General features: G+C 35.8%; 1 protein-coding gene across 4 annotated transcripts in view; it reads left to right on the top strand.

Annotated features, from left to right (window-relative positions):
• ADD3 (adducin 3) overlaps positions 1–20,162 on the top strand; it is a 133,222-nt gene that overhangs the window by 89,555 nt on the left and 23,505 nt on the right. For all 4 annotated transcript variants that reach the window (XM_058543961.1, XM_058543964.1, XM_058543963.1 and 1 more), the window contains exon 2: positions 13,616–13,839. In XM_058543961.1, coding sequence (XP_058399944.1) covers positions 13,645–13,839 — 195 coding nt within the window. In that variant the 5' untranslated portion in view covers positions 13,616–13,644. The remainder of the gene's footprint in view (positions 1–13,615; positions 13,840–20,162) is intronic.

The raw sequence follows: 20,162 nt of genomic DNA on the forward strand, positions 1-20,162 counted from the left end.
TCTAATCTAGAAAACAAAAGATTTGGACTAGATGTTCCCTTAATTTTTGCTTCAAAGCCTTCAAGGAATTTAAGTAAAAAGGCAAATCCTTGACTTATTGGTAATATGTTAGTGAATATTTCTTAATGTTTAAAAATCTAGTTAAAGAAAATGTTCCTTAGGTACTTAGGTCCAGCAGACCACCACTATACAACTACCTCATTTGTACATCTACTTTTCTGTGCATGCTAGACAGACAATCATACCATTAAGTCCATTTACAAGCATTAGAATTTTTAGCTCTTCCTTATAGCCTATTCCTCTCAGTCAATGGTATCTATAAAATACTTGCATAAACTGTGTGTGAAGGGCCTGGTTTTTTTCTTATGTTTCATTGAAGTAGTAAATTTTGACCACGGGGCAATCTGTGAATGACGTGGCAATGCTAATAAATGTCATTATTGTGATTTTATAGCAATAATCTGATATTTGAGCATTGTAGCTTTAGAAGAATCACTCAACACCTCTGAATATAGTTTCCTCTCATCTGTATGTGATCCTTGACTCTAGTCTGAAATATTCCAAGAGAGCTCTCAAGAGCTCTCATGGAATCAATAGCCATTATAGCAATAAGATCCTAGTGCTTTTGAGATAAGTAAATCTTCTTCCATTTGGGCACTTAGAAAGTGTCATCTGTTTTACTGGGTGCTACTGAATTCCAGTTTTTGGTGTTTGTTTGTTTTTCATTTTTCTTGACTTTTATCTACATCTTGTTCAGTTTTCCAGATCTGTTGATTTCCATGTTGGAAATCAGTTGAAAGTAGTTCGTCTTTTAGAATGTAAAATAAATAAAATTTCACTGGTCGATCTGAGAATGTGGCTTGTCATAGTTTGTGCAGAGTCCAAGTTGTTTTCTAGAACTTTAAATACATTCACAATTTTATAATAACTTTATCATCAAGAAAAACTCTAACTTAGTAAACCAGCATTTGTTGTTGTTGTTGTTTTAACCAAATATGTTGCTTTGAAGTCTTGGCATATCTTTGCTTATTGTTTTGAATATGGAACAATAGGCCTGGTACTTGAAAGTACAGCCATCGTTTTGCTTATGTTCTAGAGAAAGCTATTAAAACTGCCAAGAATTTTAAGTTTGGAAAGACTTTTTATAAGTAATAACTTTTCATAAGATTGTTTTTACCATTCCCTGCCTAGAAATAATACAAACCAGATTGATTTGGAAGGAGTTGTGATATAGTAAAATAATTCAATTCAGCTGCCATTTATGGAGTACTCTGCCATTGTGGGGACTACAAACATGAGCAAAAAGATCTAAAAATTGAACTAGAAGTAGATGAGTCAAGAAAAATGAAAAAAAAAAAAACCCTGATATTGAGTAGTACAGATGGCACTTTCTAAGTGCCCAAATGGAGGAAAATTTAATTGTCCCACAAATCACTAAGATCTTATTGCTATAACCTGCCATAAACATTTCTTTTTAAAAATATACAAAGGAATCATTTCTTATTCCCTTCCATCTCTTTAGCACATATTCATTCCCCCCTCTCCCCCACCTCTCTCTCTCTCTCACACACACAACCCCCCCTTTTCCTTTCTTTTTTTTTTTGTTTTGTTTTTTGGTGAGGAAGATTAGCCCTGAGCTAACATCTGTCGCCAGTCCTCCTCTTTTTGCTGAGGAAGATTGGCCCTGGGCTAACATCTGTGCCCATCTTCCTCTACTTTATATGTGGGACACCTGCCACAGCATGGCTTGATAAATGGTGTCTAGGTCTGTGCTGGGGATCCGAACCTGTGAACCCTGGGCCACCAAAGCGGAGCATGTGAAATTAACCGCTATGCTGGCCCTCTCTTTTCCTTTCTGTTTCCCATCTGACCATGACTTAGAATTTCTAGGGTGGTGTTTTTCAAACTGTGGATCACAACCAATTAGTAGATCATGAATCAATTTGACTAGCATTTTTTAAAAAATGAAATAGATTAAAATAGAAAATATCAGAAATATCAGAATGTACCACATACTAAGGGAAAGTATGGTGACATTATTTATTTCAGTTATATATCTCAAGTATTTGTATGTGATTACAATATAAAATGTATTTCTTATTGTGGATTACTGTTTCTAAAAAGTTTGAAAGCCACTGTTCTAGAGTATTTCATGTATTTGTGTCTTGAACCTAATGTTCTTTAAACATATGTATTGGATAGTTGCTGCATAAATATTTGGATAAGATTTTTAAAACTAGAATTTTGTTTATACTTGATATCTTGTTTCTAATCTGTATGGTCAGCGGAAAACCCAGAGTGTTGACAACAAGTTTTATAACGTTACTTTTTTTTTTTTTTTTCGCCCCCAAAGCCCCAGTAGATAGTTGTGTGTCATAGCTGCACATCCTTCTAGTTGCTGTATGTGGGACGCGGCCTCAGCGTGGCCGGAGAAGCAGTGTGTCGGTGCGCGCCTGGGATCCGAACCCCGGCCGCCAGCAGCGGAGCGCGCCACACCCAACTGCTAAGCCACGGGGCCGGCCCTATAACGTTACTTTGTAAAAAAATCTCTTTTCTGGGCTGGCCTGGTGGCATAGTGGTTAAGTTCGAGTGCTCCGCTTTGGCAGCCCAGGGTTCGCAGGTTCGGAACTCCGGGCACAAACTGACACACTGCTTGTCAAGCCATGCTGTGATGGCGTCCTGTACAAAGTAGAGGAAGATGGGCACGGATGTTAGGAAAAAGAGGAGGACTGGCGACAGATGTTAGCTTAGGGCTAAACTTCCTCACAAAAAAAAAAAAGTCTGTTTTCTGCATTATTTTCAAAACAAAGAACACTGTAAAAAGGCTAATCTTTTTTTTTCCCTAATAAAGTTCATACTAGTTTGCATTGGTTTATATTGCTCTGAAGTACTAGAAAGCATGACTGTATATATGTAGTATTAAAAATAGGGTTGCTGAATTTTAAAGAGAAGGAGCCCTGGAACTGAGTTGTTTCAGATATCACCTGGAAGCAGAAATATTTATGCTAAGGGTACTTGTTCAGGGTTAAGAGGATCTAGAATCTACCACTTACTTCCCTTAAAACATCCCTCCTTGGGAGGCAGAATGGTGAAGATGCATGACTCCCTTCTAAGCTAGGGCAGTTCTGAGTTGTTTTGTTTTGCTTTGAGCCTGGGTAAAACCTTTCCAACCAATCAGTGCTAGTGAATAGCTGGAATTGGCATTTGAAAAGAAATTACTGCCTACCCCTGGGTCTGGGTTGTGGATTAAAACCATGGGCTTTAGATATCTACAGACTAGATTTAAATCCCTGGGCTACCACTTGCTAGCTCTTTGACCTGAGACATGTTACTTCTCAGTGACTTTATTTTCTCATCTGTAAAAGGGAGATAATAACACCTACCTCATAAGATTATGAGGAGTAAATGAGACAATGTATGTAAAGTCCAGTGGCTAGCACATAGTAAGGGCTCAGTAACTGGTAGTTGTTTTCGAATGCTGTCATGACCCATCACCAAAGTAAGGAACGCCTAGTTATTGTTAGAAAATCTCTAGCTGTTGTGAATACTAAGCCATAGGAAGGTTCCTTATCTGCCTTATGGGACTAGATCAGAGGACACCAGTAGGATCATAAGATATAAGAACTGGGAAAATCTGAAGGGTCTTTTGAGACAATCCTTTTATTTTACAGTTGATCACAGCACCTTTATGATGTAATTGCCTATTTAGTTGTTTGTATTTCTTACTAGACTGCAAACCTCAGGAAGAACTGTTTTCTTTGCCATTGTATCCCCACATGGTAGGACCTTGGCATATAGTAGATGCTCAGTCACCTGTTGAATGAATGTTCAATGGCTGTTCTAAGGTCACAGAACAGTTGGTGGAAATGGAAAGACTTGAGTTCTGGTCTCTTTATCTTCAATCCAGTACTCCGCACCACTCTGCTTTCTGCCTGAAATGATTACATAGAAGGAAATTTTTAGAATACAGTAGTCCCCCTTATCCGTGGTTTCACTTTCCACAGTTTCAGTTAACCCACGATCAACTGCGGTCCGAAAATATTAAGTGGAAAATTCCAGAAACAATTCATAGGTTTTAAATTGTGCACCATTCTGAGTAGCATGACAAAATCTTGTCTGTCCCACTCCATCCCGTGTGGGATGTGAAATATCCCTTTGTCCAGTGTGTCCAGTCTGTGTACACTACCCACCCGTTAGTCACTTAGTAGCCATCTGGGTTATCTGTCATGGTATCGTAGGGCTCATGTTCAAGTAACCCTTGTTTTACCTCTTAATGGCCCCAAAGCATGACAGTAGTGATGCTGGCAATTGAGATATGCCAAAGAGAAGCTGTGAAGTGCTTCCTTTAAGTGAAAAGGTGAAAATTCTCGCTGTAAAGAAAGAAAAACATATTCTGAGGTTGCTAAAATCTACAGTAACTTTTATTACAGTATATTGTTATAATTGTTCTGTTTTATTATTAGTTATTGTTGTTAATCTCTTACTGTGCCTAATTTATAAATTTAACTATCACAGGTATGTATATATAGGAAAAACATAGTATATGTAGGGTTCGGTACTATCTGTGGTTTCAGGCATCCACTGGGGGTCTTGGTTTAACTAAGTGAAAAGATAGAGAACAATGATACTTAAACTGATCTGACCACAGCCAGGTTTTTAAAAATTTCCTAACAACGCCAGCCATTGAGTCAATATTTCCACTTGCTGTGTCTCCTGGCTTATAAAGACTAGTACTGAAATGCAAAGAGTATCCATTAAATGCTTTTTTTTTTTCAATATTTCATTTTGTCTTGCAGGGGCTTCGTATTTCAACTGTTCTTAACTTGAGTCCATTGTTATGTAACCAGATTTCAGTTCCAAAGCTGCTCTAGACTGATCATCATGAGAAATATTTTGCAGTGACCAGTTGACACTAATAGGATCAATGCATTTTTATTCAGATGCAATTTAGTTATATTGACTGAACTGCTTTAAAATACATTCTGGTACAGAAAATATCTAAGAATAACTACAATTTAAGCTTTACCCTGCTGCAGAGTTGATCACATTCTCATGTGAAATAGAAACTAGCAATCTGACTTTTTCCATTATTATGGAATGGCCTTTTTTTAAAATTAAACTTTTTTATTTTGAGATAATTATAGATTTACGTGTAATTGTAAGAATTAATACAGAGAGATCCTCTGTACCCTTCACTCACATTCCCCCTGTGATTACATTTTGTAAAACTACAGTATAACATCACAATCAGGATGTTGGCATTGATATAATCCACTGGTCTTAACTCAGTTTTTCCCAGTTTTGCTTGTAATCTTGTGTACGTGTGTGTGTGTGTGTGTGTGTGAGTTTAGTTCTGCACAGTTTTATCACACATGTATGTTCTTGTATCCACCGCCAGTCAAGATACAGAACAGTTCCATCACCACAATGATCCCTCCTGTTGCCCTTTTATAACCACACCCACCTCCTTCCAGCCTGAGTGTACCTCCCTCCCTCCTGAGCATATCCCTCCCCATCCCCTGGCAACCATTAATCTGCTCCCCACTTCTATAATTTTGTCATTTGGAGAATATTATATAAATGGAATCATGCTGTATGTAGCCTTTGGGGATTGGGTTTCTTTTGCTCAGCGAAGTTCACTGGAGATCTATTCAGGCTGTTGTGTGTATCAGTAATTCATTTGTTTTTATTTTATTTATAATATTCCATAGTATGGATATACCACAGTTTGTTTAATCGTTCACCTGTTGAAGGACATCTACATTATTTCTAGTCTTTGATTGTTACAAATAAAGCTACCATAAACATTTGTATATAGATTTTTGTGTGAACATGTTTTCCTTTTTCTGAGTTAAATGACCAAGAGTGCAATTGCTGGGTCATACAGTAGTTCATATTTAGTTTTTTAAGAAAATGCCAAACTGTTTGCTCTACCATTGCTGTACCATTTTACATTCCCATTAGCAATGTATGAGAGGTCCAGTTTCTCTATGTTTTCTCCAGCATTTGAGGTTGTCATTATGTTTTATTTTAGCCATTCTGCTACTTGTGTAGTGACATCTCTTGATTTTAATTTGCATTTTCCTAATGACTAATGATGTTAAACATCTTCTCATGTGCTTGTTTACCATATGTATACTATAGCCTCTTTGGTGAAATGTCCGTGTCTTTTCCCATTTTCTAATTGAATCATTTGATTTTTTTTTTCACTCTTAAGTTTTGAGTGTTTGTTATATATTATACATACTAGTCCTTTGTTGGATGTGGGGTTTGCAGATACTTCCTTGAGGTCTGCAACTTGTTTTATTCTCTTAACAGGGTCTTTGCAGACAAACATTTAAAATTTTGGTGAAGTCCAATATATCAGTTTTCCTTTTATACATCATGTTTTGGTGTCAAGTCTAAGAACTCTTGGCCTGGCCCTGTGTCCTGAAGATTTTCTCCAATGTTTTTTTCTAACAATTTGATAGTTTTACAATTAAGTCTGTGATCCATTTTGAGTTAATTTTTTATGGTGGTAAAATACATACAACATAAAATTTACCATTTTAACCGTTTTAAAGTGTATAATTCAGTGGCATTAACTATATTTACAATGCTCTGTAGCCATCACCACTATCTATATTCAGAACTATATTTCATCACCCCAAACAGAAACCTAGTACGCATTAAGCAGTCACTCCCTATTCCTCCTTCCCCCTAGCCCCTGGCAACTGCCAATCTGCTTTCTGTCTCCATAGATTTGCCTATTCTGGATATTTCATAAAAGTGGACTCATATAATAGGTTGCCTTTTGTATTTGGCTTCTTTTCTTAGCATAAGGTTTTTGGGTTCATCCATGTTGTAGATGTATCAGTACTTCATTCCTTTTATGACTGAATAATATTCCATTATATGGATATACCACATTTATTGTTTACCCATTCGTTAGTTGATAGACATTTCGGTTGTTTCTACCTTTTGGATATTGTAAATAGTGCAGCTATAAACATATCATATACAGATTTTTGTTTGAATACCTAGAAGTGAGTTAATTTTTAAATAAGGTGTGAGACTTAGGTCAAGGTTCTATCTCCCTCCCCCCCACCCTTTGCCTATGTATGTACAATGCTGCAGCACCATTTTTTGAAAAGGCTATCCTAGAAGGGCCATTTTAAAGAATATTTTTAAGCTTTTAGAGAATCACTAGAAGTATATAGTGTGTATATAGTAGTTTTGAAGAAAAGCAAAAGAATTTGTGATGGAGCGTTGTAAGGATAGTTAAATGGGTTTTACTGGGATTTTCTTTATATCATGTTAAAGTTTAGGCTTGGATGTTTTTATTATAGGTAAAGCAATTATATTCTCTGTGAAAGAAACATTGAGGTGATGATGGAAATAGAAATAAGTGAACAATGAAGAGTTTTATCCTATGGATGATGGGAAGCCATTTAAGATTTTAAGAAAGGGAAAGAAGTTATCAGAACAAGAGTAAAAGGATGGAATTTAAGAACAATAACTTGTTAGGGTGGAATATGGGCTCTGGTCAGGCAAAATTGGATGCAAAGGTATGGAAGCGCTTTCACACCTGTTCTAAATGAACTCGCATGTATTTTCTATGACTCTCTGACTCTTGGAAAACAACTTGAGAAAAATCAACTTCAGATTAATAAAACTGGGGCCATTTTACACATGCTTCTTTACGTGTGCTTCGTATGAGTTGTAAGCTTTTATTCAATTTATTCAAGCTCAAGGACCTAAAATCTTAGTCCTGAAACTAACTTGAGGAGAAAACTGTTTGTTTAAAGAAGTCTATTTAGCTGCTAGCTTTAAGGGTCTATTTAGTATTGCTGTTTTCCTTAGATGACTTTTTTCCCATCTCCCAGAAAAGAGTATGTATGTTTTAACATTAGTGGGTGACATAGGCTTGATTTCCTAGTCTTATTAAAACAGTTAACTTTATTACAAAATACCTTGAGAAACCTCTGGGTAAACTTCTTAGTGGAGGAGAACAGAGTATATGCATTAAGAAGTAATGATTACTAATACCTCTTTAAAGTATCACTTTGAACACCCAATTATTCAGACACTTAATATGGTACAACCTGCTGAGAAATGGTAGGAAATAACTATTTTGCTTGCCTTGTAGGTCTCTTAGGAAGCTTGCATCACCTTCTAAGCAAGCATGAAATTCACCTGTTTCTTTGAAACTCATGTAGCTTTTTATTATAAAAATAATTTATTAAAATGGTTTAAGTTACCAGTAGGACTAATTAAATTTTTAAAACCAAATCTTTAAGCAACATTGATCCTATAAGATGTGCTATGTTTATCCCATTGCTAACTGTATTCCTTGGCACATTACTGTTTCCCTGGGCATGTACCTTCCTTAGTGTGAGAAAATGTTATGTCCTCGGGGAAGCTTCCCCTCGTGCTGGGTAGAATCCTTTTCACTGGGTTATAGAAGCGTCTGAACTAGACTAGAAGATCCCAGAAGGATTTGATTCAACATTCCATCCATTCCTCTAGTACAAGGCCTGGCATGTAGTAGATGCTCAATAAGTATTTTTTTTGGAAGGAAGGAAAGAGGACCTCTGACATATATTTATTATGACAACTTATTTTACTGTGAGTGCTCTGCAGGGGGGCTCACTTATCATTATTTCAAACTAATTTAGGGATTTTCTTTAAGCACAGAAATCTATTTTTATATTGTATAAGCAAATTTATTAGGTTGGGTAAAAATTCTTTAGTGTTTTCCATTTGCTAGCATAATCTTCCAGAAAGGTATTTGTTGATAGGTGTCCTATGGGTAACTATACATACTTGTCTAATTTATTTTGCTTCTCTCATACTTTTTTCAGCTTTATCGAGATGTAATTGACATAACATGGTATACATTTAAGGCATACAGTGTGATGATTTGGTGTATGTATATATTGTGAAATACCACAGTAAGGTTAGTTAACACATCCTTTACCTCACATAATTACTGTTTTCTTATTATTGTTGTTATGGTGAGAACATTAAAGCTCTACTCTCGTAGCAGCTTTCACATATACAATACAGTGTTGTTAACTATAATCACCACGCAATACATTAGATCCCTGGAACTTATTCATTTTATAACTGAAAATTTAAAAGTACCCTTTGACCAACATCCCCCCATTTCTCCCTCCCATCCCTCAGCCCCTGGCAACCACCATTCTACTCTCAGTTTCTATGAGTTTGGTGTTTTTAGATTCCACGTATAAGTGAGATCATACAGTATTTGTCTTTCTCTGTCTGACTTATTTCACTTAGCATAATGCCCTCAAGGGTCCATCCATGTTGTCTCAAATGGCAAGATTTCCTTCTTTTATATAGCTGAATAATATTCAATTGTATATATACATAACTACATTTTTTTATCCATTCATTTGTCGATGGACACAGGTTGTTTCCATTATCTTGGCTATTGTGAATAATGTTGCAAGCTTCTCTCATATTTTTCTGTATTCCATTTATGTTCAGATAATCTTGTGGATCCTAAATTTTTTCAAGGCTTGAAATAACAGTTCAGTCTGTAGTAGTTGGTATACAAAATTGCAAATAAATTGTGCTCATGATTGGCTTAAAAAAAATCTATGTAAAACTCCTATTGTTCAGCATCTGTGTATAGAGGAGCATTTAAATGACAAGCTACTACTCTTATTCTTTATTTCCGTATCCTTAATATAAATTCCCAATTCTTATTCCGAGTACATAAAACTTTGAAACTTCTTGTATTAAAAAGCCAAGTTGAATGATGAGCTTTTGACGTTTTAAAAAGGCCAGAGTGTTTTGAGTCATTTCTAATGTTATTTCCCTTTTTTGGTGTCATTTCCTCATTTTTTGACAGATTCTATGAGCTCCAATTGTTAAATATTCAGGACAGAATGTAGACTAAAAGTCTCAAAATTTTGTAGTCCTCTTATGTTTTATGATATGTGAAATAGTATGTGTCATTGTAAAGTGAACTAGGAGACAGAAATTGTGGCTTTGAATATTGTCTAAGACATAAGCAGTATGATTTTCGGCAGGATGTTTAATCCACTGAACCTCCAGATTATCAACCTCTATCTCATTGTGTAGTTGCAAAGATAAAGTAATATAGAAAGGCATAAGAGCATGGTATAAACTATAAAATGTTATACATATATAAAATGTTCTTTCATTATTAAAATGGATGGTTATGGGCCGGCCCCGTGGCTTAGCAGTTAAGTGTACACGCTCCACTGCTGGCGGCCCGGGTTCGGATCCTGGGCGCGCACTGACGCACTGCTTCTCTGGCCATGCTGAGGCCACATCCCACATACAGCAGCTAGAAGGATGTGCAGCTATGACATACAACTATCTACTGGGGCTTTGGGGGAAAAAAATAAATAAATAAAATTATAAAAAAAAATAAAATAAAATAAAATGGATAGTTAAATGTATCTTCCTCTTTACCTTACTCATCTAAAAATGCATTCATCTTTAACTATAAGCTTTTATTTATCAGTGTTTCACTTTATCAGTTTCTTAAACCAATGCTGGGACAATGAATCCATCAACAGAGTTGCTTACTTTTTTCCGTGTTTTCACGAAATTATAAGCATTAACAAATTTAGTTAGACACAAGCTTATTATCTAACTCTATTCTCTATTAGGCTAAATAGTGCTTTTGGGATTGAGGAATAGGTAAAATCCAATTCAAGGCAATATTTGTGGACTGTCTGTTAAAAAATGACTTAAGAAGCCAGTGGCCTGCTGTGGTAAACTAAAACGGAATTGATTTTTTTGGTTAAGTGATATCCCAATTATTAATTGAGTACCCACTTAGTCTGTGCTTAAAAGTCAGCATGACATTTACTAATGTATGTGAGTTTATTTGTTTTTTTATAACTTTAATTCTTGTTGACATTCCTATCTGCTAGCGTTAAACTGTTTTAAGGAGTTTAAATGTACCTATTATAAACAGCCTCTAAGAAAATTAGGTTCCAAAGATTGGTGAGACCTCTAGACTTCTGATAACCCAGCTGGATATGAAAAAAGAAAAGTTTCTTACAAGTGGTGCCCTGTGCACCACATTTTTGGATAATAGCAACATGACGGTAAATACTATAGGTTGGTAAGCCAAGCTAATAACAGTACACCAAAACCTAATATTTGAAGAATATAATGTGGCCAGGGTCGTTAGTCATGGACGTTATATAAAAAAGAAAAGAGAAAAAGACCCTGGCCATTTATCCTGTGAAGAACATGTTTAATGATCACATATTCAATCTTTAGTTGAGTGTTTTCTCCCAATTTTTAAACTAATGAATTAGGATGTGGATAACTCAGTTATATAAAAGTTCATTTTTTTTTTTACATTTCCTTCACTGATTAGTTGCTTTCTAGTCACGAAATCAGAATTTTATTAAAATGGTATGATATAAAGTGTTTTAAACCATAGTGCATGAATTTTTTGTATAGTACACTGAAGTAATTTACATAACTTCATAGAATGTTGTATAGGAGATTCATGTTGGCAAGTAGAATAAAACGAGTTCTAACATTTTTTGCAAGAATTATTTTTAACAGAACGAGTTTACATTTCCAGGACCAGAATTAATGCAAGAATTTTTAATGTCTTATAATTGGCTTGCTTGGACTAAGTTGGATCCAGGCAGCTTTAGAGAAGAATTCTATCAGAGAAGACTTTTATTAGAGACAAAAACAGTAACCTCACTGGTTGTTACTGTGGTTAAAAGATGAGACCGGATGTCTCTGGTCTTTATCAGGGATTCAGATCCCTAAGAAGAAAGTGGCCTTTGCCTTTTCCCTTCTGGGTTTATCTAGAAAAATGTTCTGCTGGGACTCCGAGGCTGTGAAGAATCTGCAGAGTTGCAGATCTGCAGGAACTTCTCTCCCCTTAGTTTTCTACATAAATAGAAAAAGGATACTTGGATGTTTTACATTTAACTCCCTTTGTTATGAAGTGATTCTTCCCACCATGCAAATAATCACTTGAAAAAATACCATTGCATAGTTAGTCAGAAAGGTTTTTCTGTTACCCAATCATTTATATTGAACATGTTGCATTTGAATGGAAGTACTACCTGTAGAGAAAACTGTGTTAAGTAAAACCATATTTACAATTTCTTTTTTTATTTGTTATATTTTCTTCTTCCTTGTTGCACCTTTTTGCATTTTCTATATTTAGTTCAAAAGAACAACTAGGGAAAGCGATACACTAATTAGTGGTCTTCCTTTCTCTTGATCTAGACTTATGCCCAATCACTTCTTCTAAAAGTTGGAGGAAGCATTTCTTTAGTTGGCAGTGACTGTTATTCTCTCTGTTGGGTCATTGCTACCCTAAGTGTTGTCCAGGATCCAGTGCCAGTCTGCAGACTGTCTACTACCAGTCTGTGACAAGTACAGACTATGAGATTAAGTGTTTAGAAACTTCTTGCAGTTTGATGTTGTTGTGACATCTAAATGCGTAATTTTGTATTTTATAAAAATATTGGCCCACAAAAAATTAGAGAAAGTCCTTACCGTAGGCAACTTGAGAAGCACTGAGCTAGCTGACTTCATCAGCTTCTAACACAGAGATCACAGGCAGGGGTAAAGGGGAAATGTTAAATGCCTGTCCTGTTGATGTAGCTATGGTTGGTTACGTGCTTAGCTATAGCAAAGACCAAATGAATTTGTTTCCCTAACATAAAATCAGGGATTATCCTAAGTATCAGTGATAATCATGAGAATTAAGTGAATCAGCTGTTTATGTGGTTTCTGAATAGCTTTTTATTGTTTCTTACTTGGATTTGAAGAACTATCTGCTAAAGTTATGTAGTCTAGCAACCTTAATAATACCCACATTTTCCTTGGGAAGTTGTTGAATCGTTTGAAACACTTAAAACTGTGTTTCTCTCATGTTAGTAAATTACATTCACTATAAAATGTAGTGGTCATTAAATATGGCTGAAATTTGGTCTAACATAAAAGCATGAATAAGAGAGATAAGAGAAGCTCTACTGACAGTATCCATTAATTGTGAAAATTTGCCATCTTAGAAGTGATGTTTTACTTTTGGATATTTTGATCCTTGCACTTTAAAAAAGTTCAATTAGCAGTTGATGACATTGTTATAATTGAACCACAAGTTTCTGTTAGCTCTGAAAATATCAATTTCTAATTTAGCATTACAATCTAAGATATTCTTACCTTAATAAAAAACTGTTCTCATATTTTTTAAGAAGCTACTTTTTTTTTCTTCTTTTTTTGGTAAGGAAGATTAGCCCTGAGCTAACGTCTGTTGCCAATCCTCCTCCTTTTCCTGAGGAAGATTGGCCCTGGGCTAACATCCGTGCCTATCTTCCTTCACTTTATATGTGGGACGCTGCCACAGCATGGCTTGATAAGCAGTGTGTAGGTCCGTGCCTGGGATCCGAACCTGCAAAACCTGGGCTGCCGAAGCAGAGCAGGCGAATTTAACTGCTATGCCACTGGGCTGGCCCCTAAGAAGCTACTTTTTAAAGAAGGTGGCCACTGTTATTCTGAGGGCAAAAAAAAAGTTCTGCTAGACTCATGTAAAATTCAAATTTAATAATGAATTTATCGTCAATGTCCTTTGTGTTTATTAATGCAGATAACAAGGGGAATCAGCAGACTTGAAGCATGAGTTCAGATGCCAGCCAAAGCGTGGTCACTACTCCTCCTCCTCCCAGCATGCCTCACAAAGAGAGGTATTTTGACCGCATCAATGAAAGTGACCCAGAATACATTAGGGAGAGGAACATGTCGCCTGATCTACGACAAGACTTCAATATGATGGAGCAGAGGAAACGAGTTACTCAGATCTTGCAGAGTCCTGTGAGTTGAAATAATTAGCAGGCTATAATTTTTCTTCCTCTTTGGAGACCTTGATATAATGAGGTAGAAGGTATCTCAAACTACTCTCAGGTTGGAAGAGGGGTAGAGGAAGAGTGACTAGTTGCCCCCAGTCTTTCAGAGGCAAAATGAACACCTAATTTATATATTTAATTTACAAAGCTTTAGCAACAAACTAGTACTGTCTTGGTGGTGTAGATTTTCTTTGTGTGATTTCTGAGTGTGTTGCTTCATTAAAGGAGGACAAAAGATGCTACTGAGCTCAACACCCAATTCAGACTGAATATCTGTGAAGAAAAGAAAGGCAAGACTAAAGTGTTAGAAACCAAGAAATGAGTTGGGTACATCCCATACACATATTTTCTTCTTCCTTGGGGTACCTTGACACTCACAGCAGCATAGGAAGACTTAATGTTTTTGAGGAGGTCTGTGATTTGGCAGCCTAATGTTACATACACCTAATGTAAGCACACATATATGCATCCACACCAAACTAACTAAATTAAAAGTGGAGTATAAACTCAAGCTTGAAAATTCTGTCTGCACAGTAATATCCAGACTTTGTAAATCACATTCAAGTGATATGCTAGTTTTCTTACAAACCCTTAGTGGAATTGCAAAGGTCACATGTAAGTGATGGAAAATGAGAAAACAGCTTGATTTAAGATGCAAAATGAATTCATAACTATGCATAATGCAGATCATGGGCCCCTTAAGGCAGAGTTTAGCACACATAAATACATGATGCCCGCGTTAGGGTTATATTAGGTTTCCAACTTAGGTACTAAAATAAGCACCAAGGCATAGTACTGCCTGAGGTGGCCCTGGTAAATCATTTTTGTTGTGCCCTTGTGAATTTACTCACAAAGGTTGAGTCCAAAGCCAAAAGGGAATTCCATTCTAAGTAATTCACTATACCAGTGGCCTGGATAAAAGCAATTGCAAGTTATAAAGGCAATACAAGCTTTGAGGAGTTTAAGTATAGCTTAAATTTAAAGCTGTCTTTTAAAGAAACCCTTTCCCAGTGGAAAGGAGATTAACCAGAGAATTCATCATGAGGAAGTAAATGTTCAGTGCCGCCTTTTGTGCCAATCTGAGTTTCTGTGTTTATAAATAGTTGAAGGGCATGTTAATTATTTGGATCAAAATAGATATATTTCCTCCTGTAAAGAAACCCCACTTTTAAGAACTAACTTATTAGCCAGATGATTACAGTTACATATAGTATAAAGTAACTGAAAGAATGAGATGAAGTTGAGATTTTGTTCAAGGTTGTTAAATATTGAGATTTCTTTGAGAGATGCTCCAAAGAGAATCATTCAATTCTAACTGTAAAGTTTAAAAGGAAAAAGTACTATACTACATTTCCATGCCAAAGTTTTTGTTTTATAATTTCCCCATTAAACTAAACACAGTATAACTTTGAGTAGATTACCTAATTTTTTTGTACAGGCATATTTGGAGATCTTGCAGATTTGGTTCCAGACCACTAAAATGAACCAAGTCACATGAAATTTTTGGTTTCCCAGTGCATATAAAAGTTATGTTTACCCTACACTGTAGTTCATTAAGTGTACAATAACATTATGTCTAAGAAAACAATGTACATGCTTTAATTAAAACATACTTTATTGCTGAGTCAGCCTTGATGGCCTGGTGGTTAAAGTTTGGCACCCTCTGCTTTGGTAGCTCAGGTTCAGTTACCAGGCATAGAACCACACCACTCATCTGTCAGTAGCCATGCTGTGACGGTGGCTCACATAGAAGAACTTACAACCAGAATATACAACTATTTACTGGGGCTTTGGGGAGAAAAAAAAAAAAAGAGGGAGGAAGATTGGTAACAGATATTAGCTCAGGGCAAATCTTTCCCACCAAAAAAAAAAAAACAACCAAAAATCTTTATTGCTAAAAAATGCTAACTATCAGCAAGTCATAATCTTTTGCTGTTGGAAGGTTGTGCCTTCAATTTGTAAAAAATGCAGTATATGTGAAGTACAATAAAGTAAAGCACAATAGAATACAGTATACCTGTACTTATGTATTTCCATTTGTAAGTTGGCTTAAAAGTATCAATTTTACTTACGCCTTGGGGAACTTAATAAACTAATGGGAAAGGGCAGGTGTGTAATTGGTTATTTCCGTATTCATGTAGCAAGGGTGATAGTTTTCAGCCCAGAGGGAAACAAAGAAGGTTTTAAACAATTATAGATTGATCATTTTTTTCCTGGATCTTTGCTAGTGAATTTTAAATCTTGTTTGTGAAAGACTCGGAAAAGTATAAATTTTGTCTTCCTGACATGTTTTAGGACAGTTGTTTTCAAATTTTTTCAATACAACACACTTTTCACCAGAGGCAATGATACATGGTGGCCTATATTAGTTATCCATTGCTATATAACAAATTATCCCAAAACTTAACAGCTTAAAACAACAAGCTTTTTTATCTCATTGTTTCTGTGAGTCAGGAATTCAGGAGCAGTTTAGCTGAATGGTTCTAGCTCAAGGTCTCTCATGAAGTTGCAGTCAAGACGTCAGCCAGGACTACTGTCATCTGATGGCTTAACTGGGCTGGAGGTTTCTGCTCTTAAAGTGGGTCACTCACATGGCTATTGACAAAAGGCCACAGTTCTTTGACACATAGATCTTTACCTGAGGTTATTTGAGTGTTCTCCCGCAGAGCAAGCATCTGAGAAAGAGCAAAGAGGAGCCTGCAGTGCCTTTTATGACCTAATCTCAGACATTAAACACCATCGCTTCCACCATATTTATTGGTTAGAAGTGAGTCACTAAGTTCAGCCCATACTCAAGGGGAGTGGAATTAAGCTCCATCTTTTGAGGGGAAGATTGTCTACTCTCTGATCACAATTTATATTAAAAGCGCCACAATCTGCCGCTTATCTTTCTGCCACATGCAACATACACTCAACCTCTTCTAACATCCCTGCAAAAGTCTCATGCCATTACGATATTAGCCTGGATACAGAAGTCATTATCTAAATCTGGTCCAGGTGCACATGATGCTCCTCAGGTGTAATTCCTTCAGTACAGCTCCTCAAGTACAATTCCTCTCAATCTATAGACCTAAGACCTAAAAAGACAAGTTATCTGCCCCCCACACGCACACCCAAGGTGGGGCAGGCAAAGATAACTGCTGTAGACATTTTTGCTCCAAAAGGGGAAAAATTGAGGGTACAAAGGAGTAACCGGTCCATAGCAATTTTGAAATCCATCTAGGCAAATGTTTGGAAGTTCCTTTGATAAGGATTCAGTCCTTCTGCTTACTAGAGGTGAGTCTCCCTAGCTCTTACTCTCTGGGCTTTTGGTTCCACCCTCTGAATCATCCTTCCTTTTCCTTGAAAGATAGACTGTGTTTGCAAGTATGTGTTTTTCTCAGCTTGATTCCTTCTTGTATAGGTTTTTGGGTTCAAAGACCTCTTTTCTTTTTGTACTGTCTTGGTTCCTTCAAGTCCAATCTTGCAGTGTTTCTGCCAATATAATTCTCTTAAAACCTTTGTGGGTCTCCTATGAATATTGGGGTTTATTCTGTTAGACAAACCCATAACCAATAAAGATCAAAATCAAAGATATTACTAATTCATGTTTGTAAGAAACAAATTTATAATTTAAAATGCTGAGTTCATTTGGGAAGAAAGGAAATCAGGAGAGAAACTAATAAAAGCAAAGTATAATACTTTTTTTATTAAACATTTACTATATGCCAGGCACATATTATGTATCAAATCCTGTTTAATCCTCAAAACAACTCAAAGTGTTAATATCCCTAGTTTAAAGATGAATAAACTGAAATTTAGAGATGTTAAATAACTTGCTGAAGTTTTTATAAGCCTACTTAAATGAATGATGGGGTCTGAATTTAAACTTCAAAGCTCACACCCTTAACCACTAGGCTATAACACTTAAAGCATTCAATAACAGTGAAAAAATTCCACCCATATATTGTTGTTTCATTCATCTTTAAATTCTGTTGCTCAAGTTAATTCAACCCAATTCAAGAAGAGTTTCCAATCACAAGACATTTTGGCGTCTGTAAATTTGGATGACAAACTTAACACCTTATTGCGTTGAGCTGAGAAGATAAGAGAAGAGCAAAGAATTTGTCTCACTTTGACTCCAAGTATTACTTCTTTCCAAGCATTTCATCGCCTTTTGTCGTATATATTTTTCTTAATTTAAGGAAGTATGTGTCTTAGAAATCAAGTGTTGGTGAGTAAATTGGTTTAGTTAGAGATTTTTTTAATGCAATAGAGGGAATCCACAAGTTTTCTTTGACCAATATGCTCCTCGTATATGTGTCTATGGAGACCCTAGATTGTCACTTACCCCCTTCTCTCAGAATGAAGTGAAGGGGAAACTGTTGGAATTAAATGGTGCCTCATCCAAGTTAAAGAAACATGAAAGTTGAAAAACTGACAGCACATTGTGCATAGTAAATTCTGAATAGATGGTTGGATGGATGTATGAATAGCTTTGATACATAGCCCACCCAATAGGTGGGCTTTGAGTCATTAAACACTTGAATGTTGTCCAGCAAGCTCCTACTGAACTTGACTGCTCAATATGGAAAACAGTTGGTGGGCTTCAGGAAAAAAATGAAAGTTCTTAAGCTTTACCACTATAGGAAGGAATTTAGACTGGTTGACAGAAGTGTGCAATGTTACTCTGAAAGATAGGACAACAGGAGTGTAGGTGGTGATAGCTCAGGCACGTGACTCACTAACATTTCTTAATAACAAGGCAGTGTGTAATGCTACAAGCTTATTTTGAAGATAGGAGAAACTTCAAAGCCATATACATTTTAGAATATCCCTGTAATTAAGGCCTAAATTGTTAACAATGTACCTTAATTAGAAGAGTTGGTCAAAATCACCCTCATTTATCTGGTCACTTTAGAAGTTTAAGATGTCAAGTATTCTTTATTAACTTTGTTTGCATTTTTATTATATACCAGCTTCAAGAGAAGATATTATTCTAACCTTTAGCTTCATATTAATTAAGAATTAGATACAGGAGAAAGACCATCCAGAAGAAAATTTGGTTTATTTGTTTTTTCTCCTTTCAACAGGACCAGTGGTAATCTAGTTCCAAATGAATACATTTCTTAATGGAGAAATTCTAAGTAAGTTTGTTATGCTCCTAATCCCACTTTAGGAGAGATCTAATAACATAATACCAGGGTGCCTTGGGAGCAGCAAGTCTGTAATCTTTTTTTCTTTTTGCTCCAATTTTTCTCTCTAGTAATTATTATGAGGTAGAACATCCAGATGTGGATATTTAAATCCATCTCTGATATTTATCAGTATTCTGTTACCTGCTTTCCATAAGTTAGACTTTACTTATAAATCAACCTGTATGATTTTTTTTTTCTTAGCCTTAACTGAAATAATTTCATCAGGTCAGTTTCTTTTATCAAATTGGTCCTCTTTTCTGTGATTTAAAAGATCTTTCATCTATTGCCACTTTCTCCTGAAAGTTCTGATCTTAGATGCAGAAGCCTTAAGATCTGATATTTCAAGTTAATTCTACTTGTGATTTATAGTATATATGAACATGTATGTACTTAAAGTGTACCCTTACCCTACATGAATCTTAAATCTCTGGATCTTGCATGTTTTTACAAGTTTGTTTTTATCCGTACCTTATGAATTCAGAGTTTACAGGATCACTCCCTCAGCATTGATAGATGATGTATAAAATAAAAGGGTATGAGATTCAGATAAGGCTTTTAAGGCACCTTCTCTTCTAACATAAATATTTTGTTTTTCGCCTAGTGATTTTTTCCCACATACTTTTTTGGACATATGTTTGATGAGAGAACTGTCCAAACTATAACACTCTGGGGATAAACCAAGTTTTCAAGTAGGATTTTGTTTGAGTTGAAGAATTAAATGACTTTTTAAAAATTTGTAACATTCAGTGAAGATTCATTTCTTATTTAAAAAAATTAAAAGATGAATTTCTCCTATTATAGGATGGACAGGCCTAATAACACAGGAAGAATTTCTGATTCAAGTGATAGACTAAGACTGTTTTCTAGAGCTTCACATTCCAGTGCTAATAACCTATGAAATGGATCTTTACTATCATTAACTCAATCAAGATTGAGATCTGATTCTTTACTTTCTTTCCTTATATCTAGGAAAATAAAAAGACAAGAAACTCTAACTTACTGTTTTGTTAATTGAGCACGGAACTAGACACTCAGGGAGACTCTAGAAATGTGAAAGACGCAGCTCCAGCCATCAGATATTATGGTATAGTAGAGTAGGAAAATAAAGCACAAT

This window comes from Diceros bicornis, chromosome 6 (assembly GCF_020826845.1).
Source record: "Diceros bicornis minor isolate mBicDic1 chromosome 6, mDicBic1.mat.cur, whole genome shotgun sequence".
Taxonomy (NCBI): domain Eukaryota; kingdom Metazoa; phylum Chordata; class Mammalia; order Perissodactyla; family Rhinocerotidae; genus Diceros; species Diceros bicornis.